This window comes from Falco naumanni, chromosome 2 (assembly GCF_017639655.2).
Source record: "Falco naumanni isolate bFalNau1 chromosome 2, bFalNau1.pat, whole genome shotgun sequence".
Lineage (NCBI taxonomy): Eukaryota > Metazoa > Chordata > Aves > Falconiformes > Falconidae > Falco > Falco naumanni.
The window spans coordinates 86,328,934-86,351,926 of record NC_054055.1 but is presented as its reverse complement, the minus strand read 5'-3'; the positions used below and the strand labels follow the sequence as shown (position 1 = coordinate 86,351,926).

The window sequence follows — 22,993 nt, the reverse complement described above, 5'->3', positions numbered from 1 at the left end:
CCCATAAAGTAACAAGCTGAGTGACCTCAGCCGCTCCTTCTAAATTTTGCTCTTGAGGTCTTTCACCATCTTGGTTGCCCTCCTCTGGACACACTCTAATAGTCTGATGTCCTTCTATTGAGGTGCCCCAAAACGTGCACATTGCTCGAGGTGGGGTCACAACAGTGCAGTGTAGAGTGGAGACAATCACCTCCCTCAGCTGGCTAGCTGTGCTGTGCTTGACACACCCCAGGATACAGTTGGCCTTTTGGCTGCCAGGGCACACTGTTGTTCATGTTCAACTTGCCGTGAACCCACCCCCCCAGATATCTTTCTGCAGGGCTGCTCTCCAGCCTCTCATCCACCCAGTTTGTGTGTCTAACCAGGTTTATACTGTCCAAAGCAGAATCTGGCACTTGCTCTTGTTAAATTTTGTACAGTTAGTGACTGCCCAGCTTTCTAGTCCATTGACACCTCTCTGTAAGGCCTCTCTACCCTCAAGGGAGTCTACAGCTCCTCCTGGTTTAGTATCATCAACAAACTTTCTTAATGTAAACGCAACTCTTGCATCCAGAAGAGAGTTGAACCTTCCACTGCTTTTTTTTTTTTTTTTTTTTTGCTGTGGAAGGGGGTCAGCTTTCTCTCCTTTACTGTCTGAACAGGAAAGGGGAAAGGCTGTAATAAAGCTCCTACCACATATCTTATTCTTGCAGACAAGTTTGTTTGCTTCCTGCCAACACCTCCACCCCACCCACCCCCTACACTCCCCCAGTATTATGAACATTCTTATTGCAGAGCTTATTCTGTGCTGCCTATATAGCCTATTTTGGGAATTTGTATCAAAAGACAGTATCTTAGGTAACACCTGGTTAATCACAATCTTCCCTCAGCTAATTTTGCTTAGAAGAAAGCTATAAGCAGAAAGACCTTACAGCTTGCAAATTTTAAGTGGAAGTTAGTAAGGTTGCATACTCTGTGAATACCAAACTTCATAGACAAGATACAAAGTCAACATACCAAATAGGAACAAGACAGTTTTGTCAAATTAATTTAAGACTTGTGTATAAAATAAGAATTTCTTAAGATGATGAAAGGAAACAGAAGCATTTTACAGATGTCTAGTGTTTTTGTCTGGTTTAAAATGCATGCATCGTCCAGTATAAATACAATTAACTTGGGTAGGTTTTATTAAGTTCATTTGCTTAAAAACTAAGCAAAGAAAAGCTTTAAGATACACTACTGATATACAAAAAGCTTTTTAGTAGCCAAGATAAGTAAGGAAAATAGCAAAAAATGGTACCTCTGCATAAATTAAAATACAAAAGTTTTAACTTTTACAGAAAATACTTAAATATAGCCCATATCTTAACTACTCTCATGATTAAAATTGAGATAAAATTCTGAAAAAAATGTTTTAAAAGCTGCTCATGGGATAGACTTAAAATATCAACAAACTCAAAAACAAACTGATTTCTCATGGGACATATGAAATATCAGGCACCTCGGAATCAAACAAACAAACTTCATATATAAGGTAGAAAACCAATGTTTAGCTGAATAAAAAATATTTACTTTTCAAAATGTAATTGCTAAGGGATTCCCCAGTCATCTGTTTCAAGATGTGTCAATCATCAATAACTTCAGAACACAAACAAAAAACCAAACCCAAACCCTTTCATTTTTGACCATTGTATATGATTCCAGAAGAGTAGGGCTTTACTGAATAATAGTTTCCTTCCTACATCATATTTTAAAAATATTGAGACAGCAAATATTTGATTATCAATACTAAATCTTAAAGTGTTCACAAATTACATGTATGCTCTTTTGACAAATATTAAGTTACATTAACAAAGTTTCACCACCGAATGAATACTCCCTTTTTGTTCTAATATAGTAGCTAGCAGTTTGCAGTTTTTATTAAATTAACAGCCAGAGAATATTGTAGTTATGCCATACACTGTTAAGAGATATTTGAGTATCTAACTAGGAGAGGTGATAAATATGCAAAGTAAAATTAAAGTAGTATGCTGGAATCTTCATACAAGATTCCTCACTTACTAGTAATTCTACTTTTCAGTCTACATAATAATAACATAAAAATAACAGATTTATTATTGTGAACAAAACTGTTAGTTTCACAAATTCATATAGTTTCAAATAGGTACAGAATTTACTTTTCCTTTGGAGAAGTTTTCTTTTTTTTTTTTATTTGTAGAGGGGGGGAAAAAAAAGGTGGCAAGCACCATGGTTTACAACACTGAATAGCAAATAATTAGAGCAAACATTTGGAAAAACACCAATGTTTGAGAATTTTTCAATTGTTGAGTAAACAACTGCAAGTATCTTTGCCAAAACCTGAATAAAATGTTTAATCCAAAGTGACTTTTGTATAAAGAAAATAACTTATTCATTAATCTGTTTTAAAAAGAAAGTTCAACCAATTATAGCAAAGACTGTTACTATATCTACTCAGTTGTACACCCCCGTTTTTAATTCCAATTTCATTCAGAACGTAAAAGCTGAATCTTGTGCTCTAGCACATTGGAAGCCTGTTCCTCCTCCAGCAGCTGACACAAATTCAGTTCTAAAGATGAAAGATAGTGTACTAGGAAGCAATTCTGTACTGGTTTTACCCATGCCTTTCATCCACAAGTTCCACTACAGACACACCATACATTGCTGTTACAAGGGAAATTATTTGACTGCACAGAAGACACACACTTAGGCATTCATGAAGCTTTAACCTATTAGGTGGCAAATGCCAGTCAGATCTTACTACCTATTCCAGTGAGCACCACTTGAGATGCTCCTTTTTTAATTCTACACAGGGTGAAACATGATCATCTTGAATTAAACCAGCTCCTCTAACAGATTTTCACTCTACAAAGCAGTAACGTTACAGAGCAGATAGTTTTATTATGTTCAACTACACCACCAGCAGACAGTTTTTTCATATATTTCTCTTGGGGAAATACACAGGATACAAGATTGTTAGTTCAATCTTGAGACATGCCCTACTATATTTAAACATTAAGAAACCTGATATTATGTTTTAGACTCATTTTCACATTTTGTTGAAGTTTGGTTCTTCCCATCAGAAATTCAGCACGAGGTAAGCACTGAGAACAGCACAAACATAAAGAAAATTGCATTTATTTGTGGCTTAATGGGAAATTGCATGAATATATGGCATATGGATCATAGTGTGAAAAAGACAATGTATATAATATGTACAAAGGCATACATAAAAAGGAAATAAAACAGCTGTTCAACATCACCTTGTAGTAAAGAATGTATTAGAAATGTTCTCTGAGGGAAAACTACTTAGCAATGTAGAATGCACAGCAGAGAATACACAGAAACAGATAAAATTAAAGAGATCATGTAAAAACAAGGCACCTTTCAATCATGACTGCGTAAGGAAGTACAAAAGATAAAGTGAAAGAGGAAAGTCTATTACATGTAAGACTAAATAATAGTGATATGAGTCATGTCATCCTGCTAAAATTTCAATATACAGATACATAAGTCATTTTAAGGATTTGAGTATCTAGAGTTTGAATACACATTTTGGATATGTATTAAAAGGCAATTTGAAATCATGATCTTTCCAGAAGATATAAAAATTGCAGATGGTCTAACTAATTAAAACAGAAACCAGCTACGTATTGAGTTACCTTTATTTCAGTGCATGCACATTAAAACTCTGGCCCCAAAGCTGGAAAAAAAATGCTTTAGGGCATGTACGTACAGATAGTTCTTAAGCTATCTAAATAGAGCACAAAGATAACATTAAAACAAACAAAAAAAGGAAATCTGCCTCACTGTACTATTTTTCTTGCTAAAAGTTAGGTACTTGTGCAAAAAAAAAAATCAAATTCATTTACAATCAAATGCATGGAAAAATGTATTTTCTACTTTGAGAAAAGCATTTAATTTATACTAACCTTCAGGGTCAAGTAGTTTCTCTATCCCCAGGTGTTGCCTGGCTATGTTGAATGCATGTTCTAATCGTTGTACACTTGACTGCTGGGAAGCAACAACGTTCCAATCAAATAGGTCTGGTCTAAAGCAAAAATAAAAGGAACAGTAAGCCTCTTCTTTTTTAGCATTAGATTTACTTACCTATTTCTACATCCATCCAACAGCATCAGCAACTACATTTTATTTTCTTATTGAAAGAACTGGTTCAGTCAGCGCTGGAATGAATGAGTGATAAACTCATATAATTGTTTAGGTTGGAAAAGACCTTAAGGATCATCAATTCCAGCCATTAGCCTAACACTGCTAGACTAAAGTCCACACATTAGACTAATAAGTCCACCACTGAATCATGTCCCTAAGCGCCACATCTACACATCTTTTTAATACTTCCAGGAATGGTGATTCCACCACCTCCCTGGGCAGGCTGTTCCACTGCTTGAAAACTCTTTCAGTGAAGAACTTTTTCCTAATATCAATTATAAACCTCCCATGGTGCAACTTGAGATGTTTTCCTCTTCTTCTATCACTTGTTACTTAGAAGAGAATGACATCCACCTGCCTACCTTTCAGGTAGTTGTAGACAGCAATAAGATCCCCCCTGAGCCTCCTTTTCTACAGGTTAAACCACCCCAGCTCCCTCAGCCACTCCTCATGAGACTTGAGCTCTACACCCTTCACCAGCCTCATTGACCTTGTCTGGACACACTCCACCACCTCTACCTCTGTCCCAAAGTGAAGAGCCCAAAACTGAACACAGTATTAAAGGCGTGGCCTCATCAGTGGAGTATAATGGGACAATCACTTCCATTGTCCTGCTGGCCACACTGTTTCAGTTGGAAGCCAGGATGCTATTGGCTGCCTTGGCCACCTGGGAACACTGTCAGCTTGTATTCAGGTGGCAGTCAGCACCCCCAAGTCCTTTTCTGCTGGGCAGCTTTCCAGCCACTCATCCCCAAACCTGTAGCATTGCGTGGGGTGGTTGTGAACCAAGTGCAGGACTCAGCAAGTCTCCCTGTTCAACCTCTTACAGTTGCCCTCAGCCCATTGGTCCATCCTGTCCACATCCCTCTGTAGAGTCTTCCTACTCTCAAGCAGATGAACACTGCCCCCAACTTGGTGTTGTCTGCAAACTTACCAAGGGTGAACTCAATCCCCCCATCCAGATAGTCAGTAAAGGTATTAAACAGGACTGGCCCCAATACTGAGCCCTAGGAAACACCACATGTGACCTGCCACCAACTGGATTTAGCTACTTTCACCACCACTCTTGGGCTTGGCCATCCAGCCAGCTTTTAACACAGTGCAGAGTACACCCTTCCAAGCCATAAGCAGCCACTTTCTCCAGGAGCATGCTGTGGGAGATACTGCCAAAGGCTTTACTAAGGTCCGGGTAGAAAATATCCACAACCTTTCCCTCATCCACTAGGTGGGTCACCTTGTCATAGAAGGAGATGAGGTTTGTCAAGTAGGACCTGCCTTTCATAAAGCCCTGCTGGATGAGCCTGATCCCCTGGCTGTCGTGCACATGCCACATGATGGCACTCAGGATGACCTGCTCCATAACCTTCCCCAGCACCGAGGTCAGGCTGACAGGCCTGTAGTTCCCCAGATCCTCCTTCAAGACCTTCTTGTAGATGGGCATCACATTGGCTAACCTCCAGTCAGCTGGGACCTCCCCCGTTAGCCAGGACTGTTGGTAAATGATGGTGAGTGTCTTGGTGAGCTTTTCTGCCAGCTCCCTCAGTACCCTTGGGTGGATCCCATAGACTTGCGCACAACTCAATGGAGCATCATGTCACTGTTTCCTCCTGGACTGTGTGGACTTTATTCTGCTCCTTGTCCCTGTCTTCCAGGTCAGGGGGGTGAGTACCCAGAGGGAACACCTGCTCTTACTATTAAAGACTAATGCAAAAAGGGCATTAAGCACCTCAGCCTTTGTGGCAATGCTCCCCATCGCATCCAATAAAGGACGGAGACTATCCTTCGCCTTCCTTTCGTTTATAACACATTTGTATAAACATGTTTTGTTATCTTTTACAGCAGCAGCCAGCCTGAGTTGTAGCTGGGCTTTCACCTCATTAATCTTCTCCCTGCATAACCTTGCAACATCCTTGTAGTCCTCCAGAGCTGCCTGCCTCTTCCAGAGGCGGCAAACTCTCCTTTTTTCTCCGAGTTCCAGCCAAAGCTCTCTATTCAGCCAGGCCAGTTTTCTCCCGCAATGGCTTGTCTTTTGGCACATGGCGACAGCCTGCTCCTGCTACCTTCTTGAGGAATGTCCAGCCTTCCTGGACACCTTGTTCCTTCAAAGCTATCTCCCAAGGGACTCTGTCAACTAGACTCTTAAACAGGCTGAAGTTGGCCCTCCAGAAGTCCAAGGTTCTGCTGACCCCTCCTCCTTACTTCTCTGAGATTCAAAAACTCTTATCACCTCATGATTGCTATGCCGAAGACATCCTCCAGCCTTCACAGCACCCACCACTCCTTCCCTCTTTGTAAACAGCAGGTCCAGCGGGGCATCTCCCCTGGCTGGCTCACTGACCAGCTGTGTCAGGAAGTTATCTTCCACACACTCCTGGAACCTCGTGGACTGTTTCCCCTCTGCTGTGCTGTATTTCCAGCAGACATCTGGTAGGTTTAATTCCCCCATGAGGTCAAGGGCTAGCGATCTTGAGACTTCTCCCAGCTGCTTGTAGAATGTTTCATCTGCCTCTTCTTCCTAGTTGGGTGGTCTGTAACACACTCCCACCAGAATATCGGCTCTTTTGGCCTTCCCCCTGGTTCTTATCCATAAACGCTCAACCCTACTCTTCACCACCATGCAGCTCTAGGCAGTTGAAACACTCCCTGACACACAGAGCTACCCCGCCACCTCTCCTTCTGCCCATGCCTTTGTAAGAATTTGTAGCTATCCATTGCAGCACTCCAGTCATGTAAGTTTTCCCACGTTTCCATGATGGTGACTATGTCATAGTCTTTCTGACAACTACATGAAAAATCAATAATGAATATTCTGAGTGTCCTACCATGGTAAGAAGATGTCTTTTCACATCTTTAACCCAGGCTCCAGGGAGGCAGCAGAATTCTCTAATAAGTTGGTCTGGTCTGCACATTGGGCTGTTGTTTCCCCTCAGGAGACAGTCTCCTGGGACAATGACCTGTCTGTTTTTCTTTATGGAAGTGGCTCTGACCCATGGCATAGACCAACTTAACCTTGGCAACATCTCCATGCTCAAAAACAGGCATGTTGCCACCTGCATATCTGTAGCAAGCCTTGCTTTATCACTTTCCCACTTCAAGTTTAAAGCTCTTTAGATAAGCCCTCCTAACTCCAGTGCAAAGACCCTTTTCCCCCTTTGAGACAGTTGTGCCCTGTCTGTTGCCAGCAATCCTGTTGTAGTGTAAACCAAACCATGATCAAAAACCTCAAAATTCTGTTGGTGATGAAAAAAAGTTTCATCAGATTTTCCGCATTTATTGTGCATACAATAAGAAGAAAGACAACTATGCTAGTTGTGACTTTGATACAGTGTTCTAAAATCAGATAGTATTTAAATGTATAATTTTATCTACAGATAAACTATTTTATTTACACAAATTAAAATGTTGTAATTAGTTATGAGAAATTTACTTAAATTTTTATTAATTTTAAAAGTTCTTTTTGAAGATTCTCCTGTAGTTATAATAGATGGAAAAAGTGTTTACTACATCAGACAGTAATAACATCAAGAGAGCAAAGGAAAAATGACATTTAAGTAGTAGTAGTAATTTCCCAGTTATGCACCTTTGCTATCCATTTTTTTTCTGAGAAGGGAGTGATTTACACAGTAATAATTAAGTTATTGTAAAGTATTTTACTTCTCTACACAGAGGTTCTTAAACAATCCAATGTAGAGGTTTGTCCTTCCCACGTGCAGAACAACTTCAGAATATTAAATTTGGCTGGGGGCAGGATGGGGAAGGGAGAAGAAACTTAGGTGATAATCTCTGTTTCTAGTCATGGATGCAGTAAATCTGTGATCTAATAGACCGTTTTGCATACTAAAACACAGGCATTTTCAAAATACAGATTATGTCTGGACAATTTTTCCCATCCTTCTTGTATTGGGTATGACTAGGTTGCTGTTACCATTCTTCATAGTGATCCACATGATGTTGTGTTTTGGTTTTGTGGTTAAAACAGTGTTAATAACAAATTGTTTGGCTATTGCTGAACTATGCTGATACAGAATCAAGGCCATCTCTTTCCCCACCACCACTTTGCCTCCCGCAAGTGAGTAGGTTTGGGGTGGTTAAGAAGTTGGGAGGGGACACAGCCAGGACAGGTGACCCAAACTGGCCAAAGGGATAGTCTGTACTATGTAACTCACCCAGCAAGAAATACTGGGGTAGAGTGGGATGGAGGTTTTGTTTTCTAAGATGGCTGCTGCTTAGAGCCTGGCTGGGCATCAGTCTGCTTGGAGATGCTGAGATATTGCCTTTCCATCACTTGTTTTGCTACTCTTCTTTCCTTCATTTATTAAACAGTCTCTACTTTGACTCATGAGTTTTCTTGCTTCTGCTTTTCCTGTTCTCTTTCCTGCCCCAGGGGAGCAGGGGAAGAAGCAAACACGTGGTTGTGTGGGTGTTCAGGTGCTGACTGGGATCAAGCCACCACATTGCTACACCTTACTCAACGGCATACAGATATTCCTCAATTTTTTATTCTCCCCAAATATTGGCTGGCATATGGCATAGGCTGCATAAACTCATACAATCAAATTTAGCAAAGAGAGCACTGTAGGAACCACAAAGCTATCCATTATGACTTTCTTTAAAATCTCTGTAAGGATGTGTTGCATAAATACTACACAGACTAGCATATATAAAAAGATTATTCAGTGATGAAAGATTTTAGGACAAAGAAAGAAATGAATTATATCCAAGGGGCTACCTCCCTCCACCCCCCAAATGTTTTTGCAGGGATTTGGTTTGAAGTTCTAGTCACACTTGTGCTGCTCAGACCAAAACATTATCTTCATATATCACCAAACAAGTCACGATTATAAGATTTTATATACAGGAACAGACTTTCTTCTAACCAGTCAGGACTCCACTGGGCAAGAACAGTAACAGTTAGAATTATTCATTGAGGAATGACACAATATTGTTTTATTCCTCTTGAAAAACCGCTGTCATCATTAATAATATCTTAGATATACAACTTCATCCAACTTCTCAATTGCATAGTCTAGGAGGATATTTTTGAGTTAATGTGTCCACACAGGCCAAGACTATTACCATCACATATTCTATAGAGGTAGGATTCTCAAAATAAGACACAGAAAGAATTAGATTTGTTTGTTCATTTAAAAAAAAAAAAAAAACAAACCACACCAAAAAACCCAAGCATTCAAACACAAAAGTTTCAATAACAAAGTTTCAGAAAACATGCTGTAGAAGACCTTGGTTGAATTTGCATACTTACTAGCTCTACTGCATATGCATGTGCTTGTGTAGCGCATACACAGCATCTCACATTTTACATTTACTACAGATGGCAAAAATTTGAACCCTCTGAGGCATAGCTATAAAAGAGAAGTAGTAAGCTTCAGTAAGTCATTGACAGTTTTCTTATGAATTTTCTTAGTATTGTACATAAAGGACAGCACAGATATCAAGCCAGCTTAAAAGTATACAGCCATCTACTGCAACTCAGATCTGACAAGCACCAGCTTAAAAAAAAATAATAAAATTTCAAAAAACTCTTTCCATTACAACAGCAATTTAACTTTCCAGATTTTTCCTTTGTTGAAACTACACACATTTCAGTAAGTCTGTCACCAGAATCAGTGGCATAATGTCAGCTTGAAGCATCAGCTTCTCAGTGCTCCGTGCCTAGATGTTTTGCCGAGTACATTTATGTGGCAATACTGCCAAGTACAATTGCAGGAGACATTACAGTGTAGAAGATTAAGAATTATTGTATATGGCAAATGGCTTTTAAAAATGCCTGAAACAAAATTTCAAATACCAACTATTACTAGCTTTCTACGGAGTTTTAAATACAGAGGTGAGCAGGTATGAAATAGTGAAGAGAAATAAAATGGAATACTGATACTCCACCTTCTTTGCTTCTCAGTATTGTTCAAATTGTGAAAAGCAAGAGGAAAATTGTTCTCATGTCTGCAGTTTCATTCATGACTGACAGAAAGTAAAGCCAAAGAGACATAACTAGCAGTCTTCACTCCTTTCCCTGAACACATACAAGCATATGCATGTTCAAAGAAGTTAGAATTAACTAGAACATGTTGAACTCCATCTAGCCACCCACTGATCAGCTAAACCAGCACTGATAGTTTATGAAAAGATCATGGAAAGCCCAAATTGAAAGGCTTACGGGCTTCAATCGTCAAGTTTTGTATTGTAAAGTCAATATTTATACGGAACAATAAGTAATTTTTGTACCTGTGGTTCTTTCTTATAACCAGCAGAAAGAACGAAAGAAAAAAAAAAAAAAAAAAACCAAACAAAAAAGGTGGAAACCCCCCAAAGTTCATAAAAATATATTTGCATAAAAAATAGTTGGTCATTAAGTAGAAGAGTGACTCCCCCTCCCCCAAACACACAATTTATGGTGGAAATGGATCAGCCAGGGTAAGAAAATGGCATCTGAAGTATACTAAAGCCAAATAACCCCAGGCATATCTCTATGTAGAAATTAAAGTAATGGGTAAAACCAAACCAAAGTTACTACAAAAAGCAACAGGTTACCATACAGCTTCAGGCCACAAAACAAAACTCAGAGGCAGCAGAAAACTATGCAGTAACTCCATCCCACCCCAGTGCTCTTCTGTTCCTAGCCACAGCTCCTGTCAGCCACACAGAGTTTCAAGGCACATACTCATTTTTCCTCAGAGACCAGCTGCTAAATCTTTGTCAGAAATGGAAAGCTAGTTTTCATGAGTGCAGATATAAATACTATGACCAAATAAGCCCCACAACAGTTTATAAGCAGTAATGAAAAACAGAACTTCTGGGGTTGGTTTCTTTAATTACTAAAAAACATGTTTATTCATTCAAAGAAGTTTTTCAATATGCATCTAAGAGGTAACGAATTTTGCAAAGTTGTCAAATCAAGCAAAATAAGAGGAAAAAAGGCATACACTCCATAGGGAAAATTCTGAAGATAAGAAGAAACACATTTTGAAGATACTTCATTACAGGATGTATTGTTTTCATTTCTTCAGAATTTCTGGAGTGACTTATTTCTAAAATACCACAACCCTTTAAACCAACACCAATGTAACTTGCATAATTTTGGTAAAAAAACAAGTTACACTAAAGCAATTATGAACATCACAAAGAAACACCACACATGTTTTAAAAGGCCATTTTCTTAAGCTATATTAATATCTAGCTAACGTTATAATACTATTAGAATTAGGCTCCATTAAAATAGTTTAGCAAAAGAGCAACTTGCAGATCTAATTCACAAAAGCTTCCCATCAGTGTATGTAGAAAAGAGCCATGTTTAAATCATAAAAGTTACTATCTCTTCCTCAAGAGAGAAGTTGTATTTGTTATTCAAGCTTTATTTATACAAGAAAATCTTGTGTAAGTTTTCACTACTCTTACAATTAAAACAAACCAGAGCCAGTAACTAGCATATAAACTAGTAACTTGTTACAGTAAAAGTACTTTCATACCTTTTTTAATGTCATTTTCCTTCCCTCCCCACTCTGCTCTCTTGAAGCAGAAACAGCTGCAATGAAGTGCTCATTTTTAAGGCAGTCACCTGGTCTAAGTTAATCATTTTAAAGAAGCCAGAAGGAAGCTCATGAATGCTACTGTCCCACCTCAAAATCCTCATTAAAGGGACAGGGATGTGGCAGGGGGGAACCACCAGTAAACCAAACCTTGAGAAAGTTAGAGGAAAGAGGCAAGACTCTCTTGGATACCCATTTAGAAAAATAAAAGATTAAAAGAAATAAACAGGGAAGCTCTGTGTGATCTGGAGTCTGAAGTAGTGAGAGTTTTAACTGTAGCTGAACTGACATCTCTTCATTAGCAAAGTATTTTTGTTTCCATATATTCCTAAGGTGATGGTGCCACTCCACCACTGCTGCCTTGTTTATTCAGTTTAATGCAAAACACACTGTTCAAGGAACCATATCCTAAGTTTATCTTTATACTCAGAAAATTTGCACCCTGAGCTCACTGATGTGCTCCTGTAGCTTTTCTAAGTAACCTGTGCTCCGCTGCTCCTCACACTCAGCTTCAAAAACAATTGCTAAAGAGCCTAAAAGTCCACACAGGCACGGTGCTTATACAAATGGGAATATCTACACAAAGTAACTCCTTTGTAAAATTCGAGGGCTTAGCCAGTATTTCAGGTGAGGCAATATAGAAACTACAGTGTGGTATATATTTCGATGCAGTTATAAAAAAAATAATAAAAGCCTTGATTTATTTATAAAAGAAAAATCTAATTGTAAAAATACTAGTGTGGTTTAGACATACAACAAGACTAACCACAGGATGTACTAATAATCTTAATAGCTTACTACTTTATGCCAAAATACCTTTCTTAACATACCATAAAAGTATTATGAAGCACCAATTTTAAAAGCAAATGGAATAGGACTGAGTTTAGGAAACAAAATTTAATGCTTGCATATTGTGAGAGACTGATTCCTATAGATATAAAAAAGAAATTACTTTGATGCTACCAGTAAATCTTCTCTCACTTTCAGAGACCCTAAATACTATGGGAAAATCTGGTTATCATCATTCCTTCAGCATTGGAGAGACTTTTTTTGGGGGGGTGTGGGGTGTTGGGGTGGGGTGTTGATAGCAGTCAGTCTAGAAATACTGCTAAATCTGGCAAAAAATACACACACCAGGCACGAGGTCCACCACATGAGTTTATCACCATACCTGAATTTCAAACTATGGCTTCTTTTTTTTTCTAACTAATTTTGCTTCTATTCCTGAGAATGTCTAAATGTGATGAAGACTGCACACAAACTGCAGCCTGAGTGTCCACGCAGAAGGCTTACAGCTTAACCTTGAAATACACCTGAAGGAACAGCTAAATTCAAAAGACTTCAGTGTCAAAAGGAGGAACTACTATTTGCAGTAAAGAGTATTTTTTGACAAATCATGAAAGTCTTTTACGTTTCAGGAATTATGAGTATATGTTTTAAATCACTAAAAATTATTTTCCCCACCAATATTTTGTATGTATGTGTTATTTCCTAAGTAACCATAAAAATAACCATAGCTGTTCTGACAATTAGAGAAACAAATCCTTGTTTTTCTTCAAGAGCCCATTTCAACGTTAAAATTGCTAGTAGAAAGAGAGGTACTGAAATGTATTGTGGAAATGGACAATAATAAAGGAGAAAAAAAGACAATGGAAAAAGTGAGCTAATAAAATACAGAGAAATAGACTCGGAGGAAGATAGGAAAAAAGAAGAGACCATCTGGATCAAACTTTATGGAGAATAAGGAAATGGAAGAGAAAGATGTAGAACAGTAGAACTGGAGAAACAGAAAATCAGAAGTAAAACAGAGATGCTATAATACAAAAGCGTTTGTCTTCAGTGGGCTTGCCATTCTGTGTATGTATACCAAATATCAGAGCATAAAAAGCCTAGGATGTGTGCAATACCAGGTTTCTCTGAGATTTCAGGTAAACAGGTGTTGATCGACTTAAGTGTATATGCAAACCCTCTTTAGGTATGAAGCCAAGACACTCTGACACTCAACAAGTAGGTACCTGCATTTTAGCGTGACTAAATTAGGTGTCAGTGCTTCTTAGAGAAGGCTTTTTATTCTTATCGACTAGAGCTAGGTGCTCCTAAACACTCAGAGTGTCTTAGTGTACCTATTTTATTGATTGCACCTTGATTCTTGAAGGGCAATTCAGTGTTCCTGCATACTGAGCATGAAGTGCAAAGTCACCAAAAATCAATATACAGGACACACTAAGCACAGCGGCTCATCTTAAAAATGACTGACTCAGGCCTTCAGAGAACATTAGGTCTTCCTCTGAGACTTTTGCAGAACACCTTAGTGATTAAATTCCAGAAGACGACAACTGGTGTGTCTTGGAGTCTTGGAGACTTGCTTTAGGGAATGTGAATGCACACTTCCCAGATGAGTGCACTAACTACTGGGCAAGAAACAAGACTTCAGTGGAGTAAATGTTTTTCATTTCAACTAAAGATAGGCTCACTGCGCAGAAAGCTATAAAAATTTTATGGCAGCAGGAACAAGACTAAAAGCAAGCTTAATTTTGCAATTGTGTTTTAGAAAAAAATGAATAAAGTACATAAATTGTAGTGAGTAGGAAATGAACGTTCACAACTGATGAACTTTGCATGGAACTGAACATAGCAGTGCATGAAGTATGATATACAGACACTTAGACTTGTGTGGAGACAATCCCAATGTGGCTTAGGCAGGCAACTTTCTTCTACAGCCCACAACTGATCCCGAATAGGAGCCTCTGTTCAGACTTCTGGAGCTCTTCTTACAGAAAGGGACAAAAAGGAACTTCCCATTACCAATTTCAGACACCAAATGATATTACATAGTCCTGCAGAGCACACATTCTGATTACCTGCATCAGGTAATTCAGATTGCATGCAATCAGGGAACAGGCAGTCTGAGAGTGTGTCTAGGTGAAAAGATAAGCCACCACTTTGGCCTTCTGCTGCACTGATATGCCAAAAATGTAATCAGGTAGTTACAAAGCCATAGATAGAGTACTACAGCCTTTGAGTCTACAGTAATAATTAGTTATCAATTTAATTTCAGCATAACTAAATTTTTGGTATTTGTGAAATAAAGTATTTCCCCCAACTGTATCCAGCGTAACAGGGGCAGCACTGTACCACCAAAAGCAGTAGGAATCACTCAGTCCTTTCTGTATCGCAGAGTTCCTGTGTGACTTAAGTAACCTGGTGTCCGAGTTAAAACCAGCATTTTCCCACCTTAATAAGGCTGTGTCTAGACAATGTTTTAAGAAGACAAAAAGGTATGTAAGCTCACAGAGGTTATTAAGCTCTCACACTGTAACAGTTCTGCAAAGGTGATGCAGACAAAACAGTATCCCATATAAATTTGGGGGGGGGTTAGGGTGTTGTTTTCAAATTATCTGCAAGTATAGGATCAGATCTTTACAAAGTGATTCATTGATTTCTACAGGACAATTGCCTTCTTATACTGAGGTCCATCAGAATGAAACCATTTACGAAATAAGACAGAGAATAAATTAAAATGAGAAATGATTATAATCAGAAATAACAAAAAAGTAAGTTTAGAAAGTGAAAAAACCCCACCAAACTACATTTTAATTATGACCAATTAATAAAGTAGTTATCAAAAGCTAGTGACATAGTTACCGTATCTTAGTTCTTTTCTTATTTAGCTCCCTAAATGCAGTTCTGCTATTACCTGCATAAACACTTGCACCAACACATACAAGGTGCAAGCAGATCAATGGCAGAGTAACAGCAGGATGGTGGGAAAGCCCATTGTTAATGTTATAAATACTAAATGCAAGTGAAAGGCATACACAAAGCCCTTCTAGGGTATAATAAATCCTTCCTTAAAGTAATGCTTCATTCCTAACATTACAAGCAAATTCTTATAAGTGAAAGTTCCTGGACCTTAGTTCAGTCAGATCTACTCAAACCTCCCAGGCACATGCAGGGTGAAAAAACAGACTCACAGAAAGAGATGCCTACTGGGCCTGGGATAGCAGTACAACGCATAACCGCTATTAATTCACTGTCTGTCTTCAGACTACAACAGCAGTAGATTTAATTGGACAGTTTCACCCTGAAACAATTACGTGAGACATTGAAATTTTTAGAAAGAAACATCTGCAGCTTTTCACTGCTGAAGTTGGAAGGTATATATCATCTCAGACTACGCTTTTAGAAATATTTTGCCTTATTTTAGCTTGTCTTTAATGCAACTCGGAAAAAAAAAAAAAAAAAAAAGCCTGACCTGTACTAATATCTTGTAAATCCCTCTTGTCTCTTACTAAACTGAGCGTACACATTCAGTTGTTAAAAACTCAACTCATTAGTAATTTGGAGCTCAGCCACCTTGCAGGACAGCCCCCTTTAGGAGAGAGATATGGAAGAGAGATCAGGAGGTTTACCACAGTGGAAAAATAAGTACTGCTTTAAAACTAGTAGTGCCAAGAACTAGACCTTTAAGACAGATTGGCTTGCATGTCTTCCTTAAGCCAAGTACACAGAACTACTGCAGAACTCTGAATATCTAAAGGCAGAGTTTTATACTACATAGACTAGAACAAGACAACTTCTAAGAAAGGGTGAAAACTCAAGTCACCTGGAGGAACAACATGAAAGGTTCTGAAAACAAAGGCTACCTTCTCCAGCTGAGTCCTTTTGAGGCAAATCCATATTTTCAATCCAGCAACTGTCAGAGGCTTTCAACAAGTACTACATTCCCCCCCTTTAAGTCCCCACAGGAAAAACTCCTTCTCCCTCTATGACAACCTCAAAGGCTTAGGTTTGGTTCTATTTCTTCTCTTCTCAAAAGTTTCCAAGCATGTAGTCATTGAAACTATCTACTTGTATATACACTGAAATTCCAGAAAAGGATCTGAACTGAGCATGTTCAGTTACACAATGAAAAGCTCAGACCCTCTCTCTCCACAAGAGGATTCAGTTTGGCACCAAACATAACACCCAGGTCAAAGCAATCAGGCAGCTGTTTAATAGGATGCTGAAACATCCACACATGAAGTAGCTAAAGCCCCCACATAACAGATACACCATCCTCAAGTCCCGTTAACAGCCATCTGTTACAAACTCACTTAGCTAATGAAAAGTTACTTTTCCTACCTGTGACTGTGGAGGAGCGCATTGAAAGCCAATCCATCAGACCAGCTACTGGTGAAATTGATAACATTGACCTGTGGGTAATTACGAGTCGATTGGCGGACCCAGCTCAGCAGAATCTTTTCACTGTTTGTCTGCTGCAGTCCAGCCATGATGTTTTTCATTACATCTTTGACCTGCAACAAGAGACACAATTTCATCAATGACTGGAACTTGCTCATTAAAAGCTGACCTTTTTTTTTTTTTTTCTTTACACAAAATAACTTCAGTTGCCTAGATTTAAGCCTTAAAGACAAACCTCCTAAGTAATTAAAGCACATACTTGGTGTAACAGTATAACGATAGCAGACAGGCTTGAATGCTTCCAGACAAATGAGACTGACGACTTGGTCACCATTGGTGATGGATTCAGTACATTCACGCCTGTGCCACCTGAAGTGTTCCATGCATGAACAGAGAAGGCACATTTTTTTCTGCCACTTATGGGAACAGAGTTCGTTCAAACAAAGTATTTCTCCTTGTGGTTTTCTTTGCTCTGGAAATAAATCCTTATTTAATATGATACCTTATAGCAAAAGTTGTTAAGAGGATGAAAAGGATTCTTCTCTCATTGACAGAGCTGAAAGGAGGCAGAATAAATGTGCTCAGCGCACTGTAGATTATGTTTTCAACTTAAATGTGCAAAGTACATATGCATACATGCACTTGGATGAAAAGTTAATTTCATTGCACACATTAAAACAGTATTGCATGTGATTAATTTTTAATTTTTCAATGAATAGTTAATATTCCTCTTTCATTAGAGAAAGCTTATTGACCTACAGTTATTATTTCACAAAAAGCCATTATTTTTGAGGCCTTCTAATAACATTAGCCTGCAGTTTGACACAATGCAGTTGATTGCATATTTCATAACTAGTGAAAGAGCACCAAAACCTTATATTAAGAAGTCTATAATTTATTGTCCTGTAAAGTAAATCCTTTTAAATAATTGTTTTCTCCATATATCTTATAAAGGCCACAGCTTTTTTAAAATATCCTTAAGATACAATTTACTATAAAGTTGCTTATTGTTGTTTATTTGCTTATGGAGTATAAAATTTCATTATGAGTCTCCGCTTGAATTGCTCCACAGACAGTATCAGTTGAAGAACAACATTCAGTGCAGAAGTTACTTTAAGATAAAGGATAAAACACTTTGAAATTGTACAAACCCTACGATAACATGCAGAAGATGTAATCTCAAAGAATAATCAACAACACAAAAAAGTTAATTAGTATGATACTGAAGAAAAAAAAAATCAGATACCATTTGATTGTTCAGTCTGGTAAGTTGCTTCCTAGTTTCACAGTAATTAATTCAATCATTTTAATAAGTGAAGATACGAATTACTAAAAGAATGTCTTGGTTTTACATCTGAGATGCATAGACTATCAATGCCTTCAATTTTCCTTTTGAGTCTCAGGTATAAAGTTAACTTTATATGTTATTAGTTTCTGAGATGGGAGGAGAATTGATCCTCCCTAAATTTCACGGACACATTCCTGACTGTGGTCTAAGATTGTAATTTTCACCAGTAAAATTTAATTTAAAATTCTGTCAGATAAGAATAGCAGGATGTTACAGTTGCTTCCATTTCTACACCAAGAGACAGAAAGTAAAAAGTTCAAGAAAAGTAATTAATATACTCTTTAATTTTGTTTCATATGTCTGAGTGGGTATCTTGAATTTCTCATTAATATTTTAGTGTCTTCATTATTGAGAGGTGACGATGTAGATTTACATAATTCAGCAAGAAGCTAAGAGATTTCCCTCCTGTATTTGCAGGCAAAACCCCTTCACTACTATCAAAATACAACATGTTGTTTTTCATGAATCCAGGTGCTATAAAAGATGAAAATTTTCAAGTATAGCATCTATCGCACCAAATTTTAACAATATGAAAGACTAGAAAATATTGAAATTATAGCAATGGAGAACTGTCAAAGCCAGGATTTTGTTGTTCATTTTGGATTTTTATCACGTGCTTATATTTACAAATGCAGATTTATCTGACTATTATAAGCAGACTGTAACATTTGAAAAAAGCAACACACATTCATGTAAAGGGTACCTGAATGAATGCAGAAACACAAGATTTAGAAATATAAAAGTTCATAACATACCAAGTGTTTGAGTTGACATTAACATAAGAGAAAGGAGCAATAAGTATGAACAGAGAAAATTACACAGAAACAATCAAACAATGGGCCCTCTGGAAGGCAATTATTTAGAAGAGTCCAGGTGACATTTTATCCTTTCATTTTAGAAAGGCAAAGCCTAAAATCTAGCATTTATTTCTAATTTTGAGTAAACAAACAGAAAATAGTTTCAGACTCATCTTGTTGAATTATATATGCTGACAAGGAATAAAGATTTGCTCTCATTTTCCTTCATTTCTCTGCATCAGTGAAGACTTAAATTTATGATTTTTGGTTATCTCCTAGGGAATGGCAAGCATTTTAAATAAAGAACTAAAATGGTCTGATCTCATCCTGAGAACCGAAGTCACTTCCCTATTCAGTAAGAACTGGTAGAAAACTCCACTTCTACAACTGGACCTACCTGTCCTCCCAAGCACCCCGTGGGGTGCTGCCATCCCTCACACCCCACCTGATACCTTGGCAGCACCACGCAGCACCATGCCGTGCCGCGCCATGCCAGGCCGTGCCGTGCCAGGCCACACCACTGTCGGCACAGCACTGTGCTGCTTGCAGGATGGCTGGGTTCTGAAGGAAAATCAGCGCCTGAGTGGAAAAACGCTGGCTGATTTCAAGGTTAGGAGGAAGCTTTTTGAAGGCTTCTCAGTTAAGATGTAGTGTTGAGAAACTAGTCCATAGAGATGTGTTCACATCAGCGTGAATAGTGTTTGGATGGATAAGGTCCTCAGCACCCAGTATCAAAACCAACAGCCATTTCAAAGCATCTAGTAGGTTCTGCCTCTTGCTGTCAAATGATGAGTTGACCTATGATACTAATTTCTTTGTTACCCCTCCTTTGTAATGCAGTATATCCTGGCAGGAGAAAAAGCTTTAAGGTGTAAGAAAATCTGACTTCCAGAGAATATAAATCCTTGCTCTTCCTGGGGAACATATGTATACTATGGTGATAAAAAAAGATTCAATTTGAATAGAAGGTGTGGGGGCAGGGGGGCGAAGGGCAACACAGACACCACCAAGATGACTTCTAAAATGTCAAACTTCCAAACAGATAGCTGTTAACAGAATGGGACCACCACTGTTCTTGTCACTACACTGCAAAGAAGCTGCCAGCAGCATGCCCAGGCCTGGCTCATGGCAGCAGTGGAACACTGGCCTCCCTGCTGCAGGACCAAGTCTCCGGGTCTATGCACGCGTAGCTGTCTCTGTGTAAGGTGACTAGGAACAGCACAACCTCAGGCTTGCACTGCATCTATCTCACATAAAGCCAACACCCAGGCACGTAACATTTTGTAAGACTGGCACTTAGCTTCAGGATGCCAGCCCTTAGAAGAGAGGGAGGGAGGAAGGAGAGAATGTAAAAAAAAAATATTCTCAAAGCAAGGTGTTTTTATTTTTCTTAATCAAATAAGGACCTTATAGCTCCCTGACAGAACCACCGAGTACTTTTTACTTGCTGTATTACAGGTGTTCTGACTGCATAGATTACTTTTTTGTAGCTAGAATTCACTAAACTCTTTCAAAACACATTTTAAAGAACACTTTTAAGAACATTTTCATAGATGTTGAAGACATCTATCAAAGTAAAGCATCCTCTTTCTTCATTGCTTCAAGGTGGATTGACAGTACTGTTAGTATTTTACTTCCACCATTATAATGCAACATAAAATAAAATGATAATTCCAATTAAAATACCAGTTCTGCAACAAGTGCACAGCAAGCCTGATGCTTTTAACGGTTTCCAAATGAGGCTGACTGTTTAAGTGCACTGTTCCCTGAAATATTTGCCTTATGTATATGTCTATTCTATCACTTAATTTCTGAAGTAAGTTGAAATTTTGGCTGTCTCTTATCAATGATTTTTGCTAGGTATTTTTTTTTCATGCTCTACATGAAAAAAAGTTTGCTTTTAAAGCAATAACAAAACAATTTGCACACTGCAATATAGAATGTTTTTCCACTCTTAAGAGTCTTTGTCAAATGTAATAGTTCAGAAATTAATAATTTTTGTTTGGTTTTGCTTAAGTGTCAATGCTGCAGTGAGGGTGGGATCACAGAACTGTGAGAAAGATGGCAGCAGCTTCAAGGAAGCAGAAACTCTGATAGATTCAGTGCCATAAAGAGCTTTGGCAGCAGGTGCTCAACTCAGAATGATGGTTCAATTTCAGTGAAACTTTAATAATAATCTGAAAAACAGGCTAGATAAAAAGAGGACACAATCACCACAGGATATGGAAAGCCACAAGATTTCTACTGAGCAGAAATGAGAGTGACACGAATGAGTCAAATTTTGTCTGCTGCAATGCCTCTACCCCTGCCTCTCCTCAGTGGGACTGCTGGTGTCCATTCAGACTGGTACTGACTGGTACTGCCTAATTAGTCCCTCCATGCTTCTTTCTTCTACCATATACGTATATATGTACACACAGATACACACACACACACATATATATATTTTTTGCACAAAGAGATTCACATTTTTGTAAGAGACAGTCTTGTTATCATACATAAGTATAGTTCTGTCCTAATGTGGTCCTGGCTGCAGGATGCGAAACTGGAAAAGGATTCTTGCCTGTTCATCTGCAACAACATACCTGTCAACACAACTTTTTTTTTTTTTTTTTTTTTTCATGTGGGAAGATAAATTTCCTCTAGGTGACTCTTAGGACTGTAAGTTCTTGGAATCATAAAGTGAAAGGATTTGCAAAAGCAGGATTGCACCATCAAACACAAACTGCATCAGTAGCATGCACTAAATCAACCGGCCTGTGTATTATAATTTATTTTTTTAGACCTCCCACAGACTACAAATAAATATATTAGTCTTGATATGTTATCATAGGTAAGGAGATGTTTTACCCAGCTGTAGACAACTGGCAGATAAATTTGGTGACCCTGAGGCCGTAATTTAGTCTTTAACAACAGCTTGTTATGCTTCTAGCTGTTTAGTGCCAAGAACAATCAGTGATAGGGAAAATGGTACCAGCAGGAGGAAGCACCCTCTCTTAGGAAACTTACAGCCTTGTTTCACCAGAAGTGCTGTCACTATGTAAGACATTACCAACATATAAACAGGGCAAAACAATCACAAACATATTATAGAACATGAAAATCACTTCAAAACTTGAAAGGACACCTGAAAAAGAACAAAGATTTTCTCCATAGAGCTGTAAATAAGCAAATTCACTTTGAACTGTTCCAGTCCTTTGAGGGAAATAAGAAGCAAACCAACATCTCCTGAGTTTTGTTTTAAATGAGAAAAGCCCAAGAACAAATCTGTCTTTATATTATGTTTTAATTATTCATCACTATGCAACAGCAACTGGCTTCTTCTTGCCAACCAGGCTTAAGCTACACTTCTGAAAAGAAACTAAATTTGTATTTAGCCAAATTATAAATTTATTGACAAAAATAAAAATAAAAAGAGAAGTCCAGAAGATGCAGGTCACTTCCTTTCAGTAATCCATGAACAGAACAAACCGAAACATGGACTCAATCATTATGATTATGCTGAGAAAGTTTCAGACTTTTAACCACTGTTTTGTAAATATTATCCCTGGAATTTTCATATATGTGTAGTTCAGCTGAAGTCACAGGTACTACCACAGCTGGTGTCACAGTTATCACTAGGCTCAAGATGAAGCTTGAAATGAATCACCTATGTACTGCAAGCAAGTGGTACTCTTAAGAGCACATGCCTACTGTCAAAAACTGCACCAGCCTATATCAGGAAACGTGGGTCTTCTGTGCTTGTGTAACTATGCATTAAGTGGAATGTGGTGGGAAAAGCTCAAAGTAAAATTAAAAACTACACAGCTAATTCTAAAGCACATCTTTATTACTTTGCCTCAGAATAAAAGACAAATCAAATTATGAATTTGCACATGAATAGTCATCTCAGTCTGTAATTCATATAAATTAAAACACAGTGATTCAAGAATTATTGGTAAAAGTTGTGCAAC

General features: G+C 38.2%; 1 protein-coding gene across 9 annotated transcripts in view; it reads right to left on the bottom strand.

The window, feature by feature from the left end:
* The window catches only part of DMD (dystrophin), a 1,096,913-nt gene that overhangs the window by 860,024 nt on the left and 213,896 nt on the right, over positions 1-22,993 (bottom strand). For all 9 annotated transcript variants that reach the window (XM_040582467.1, XM_040582466.1, XM_040582468.1 and 6 more), the window contains exons 6-7: positions 16,836-17,008; positions 3,930-4,048 (exon numbers count right to left, since the gene is read on the bottom strand). In XM_040582467.1, the coding sequence (XP_040438401.1) occupies positions 3,930-4,048; positions 16,836-17,008 (292 nt within the window). The remainder of the gene's footprint in view (positions 1-3,929; positions 4,049-16,835; positions 17,009-22,993) is intronic.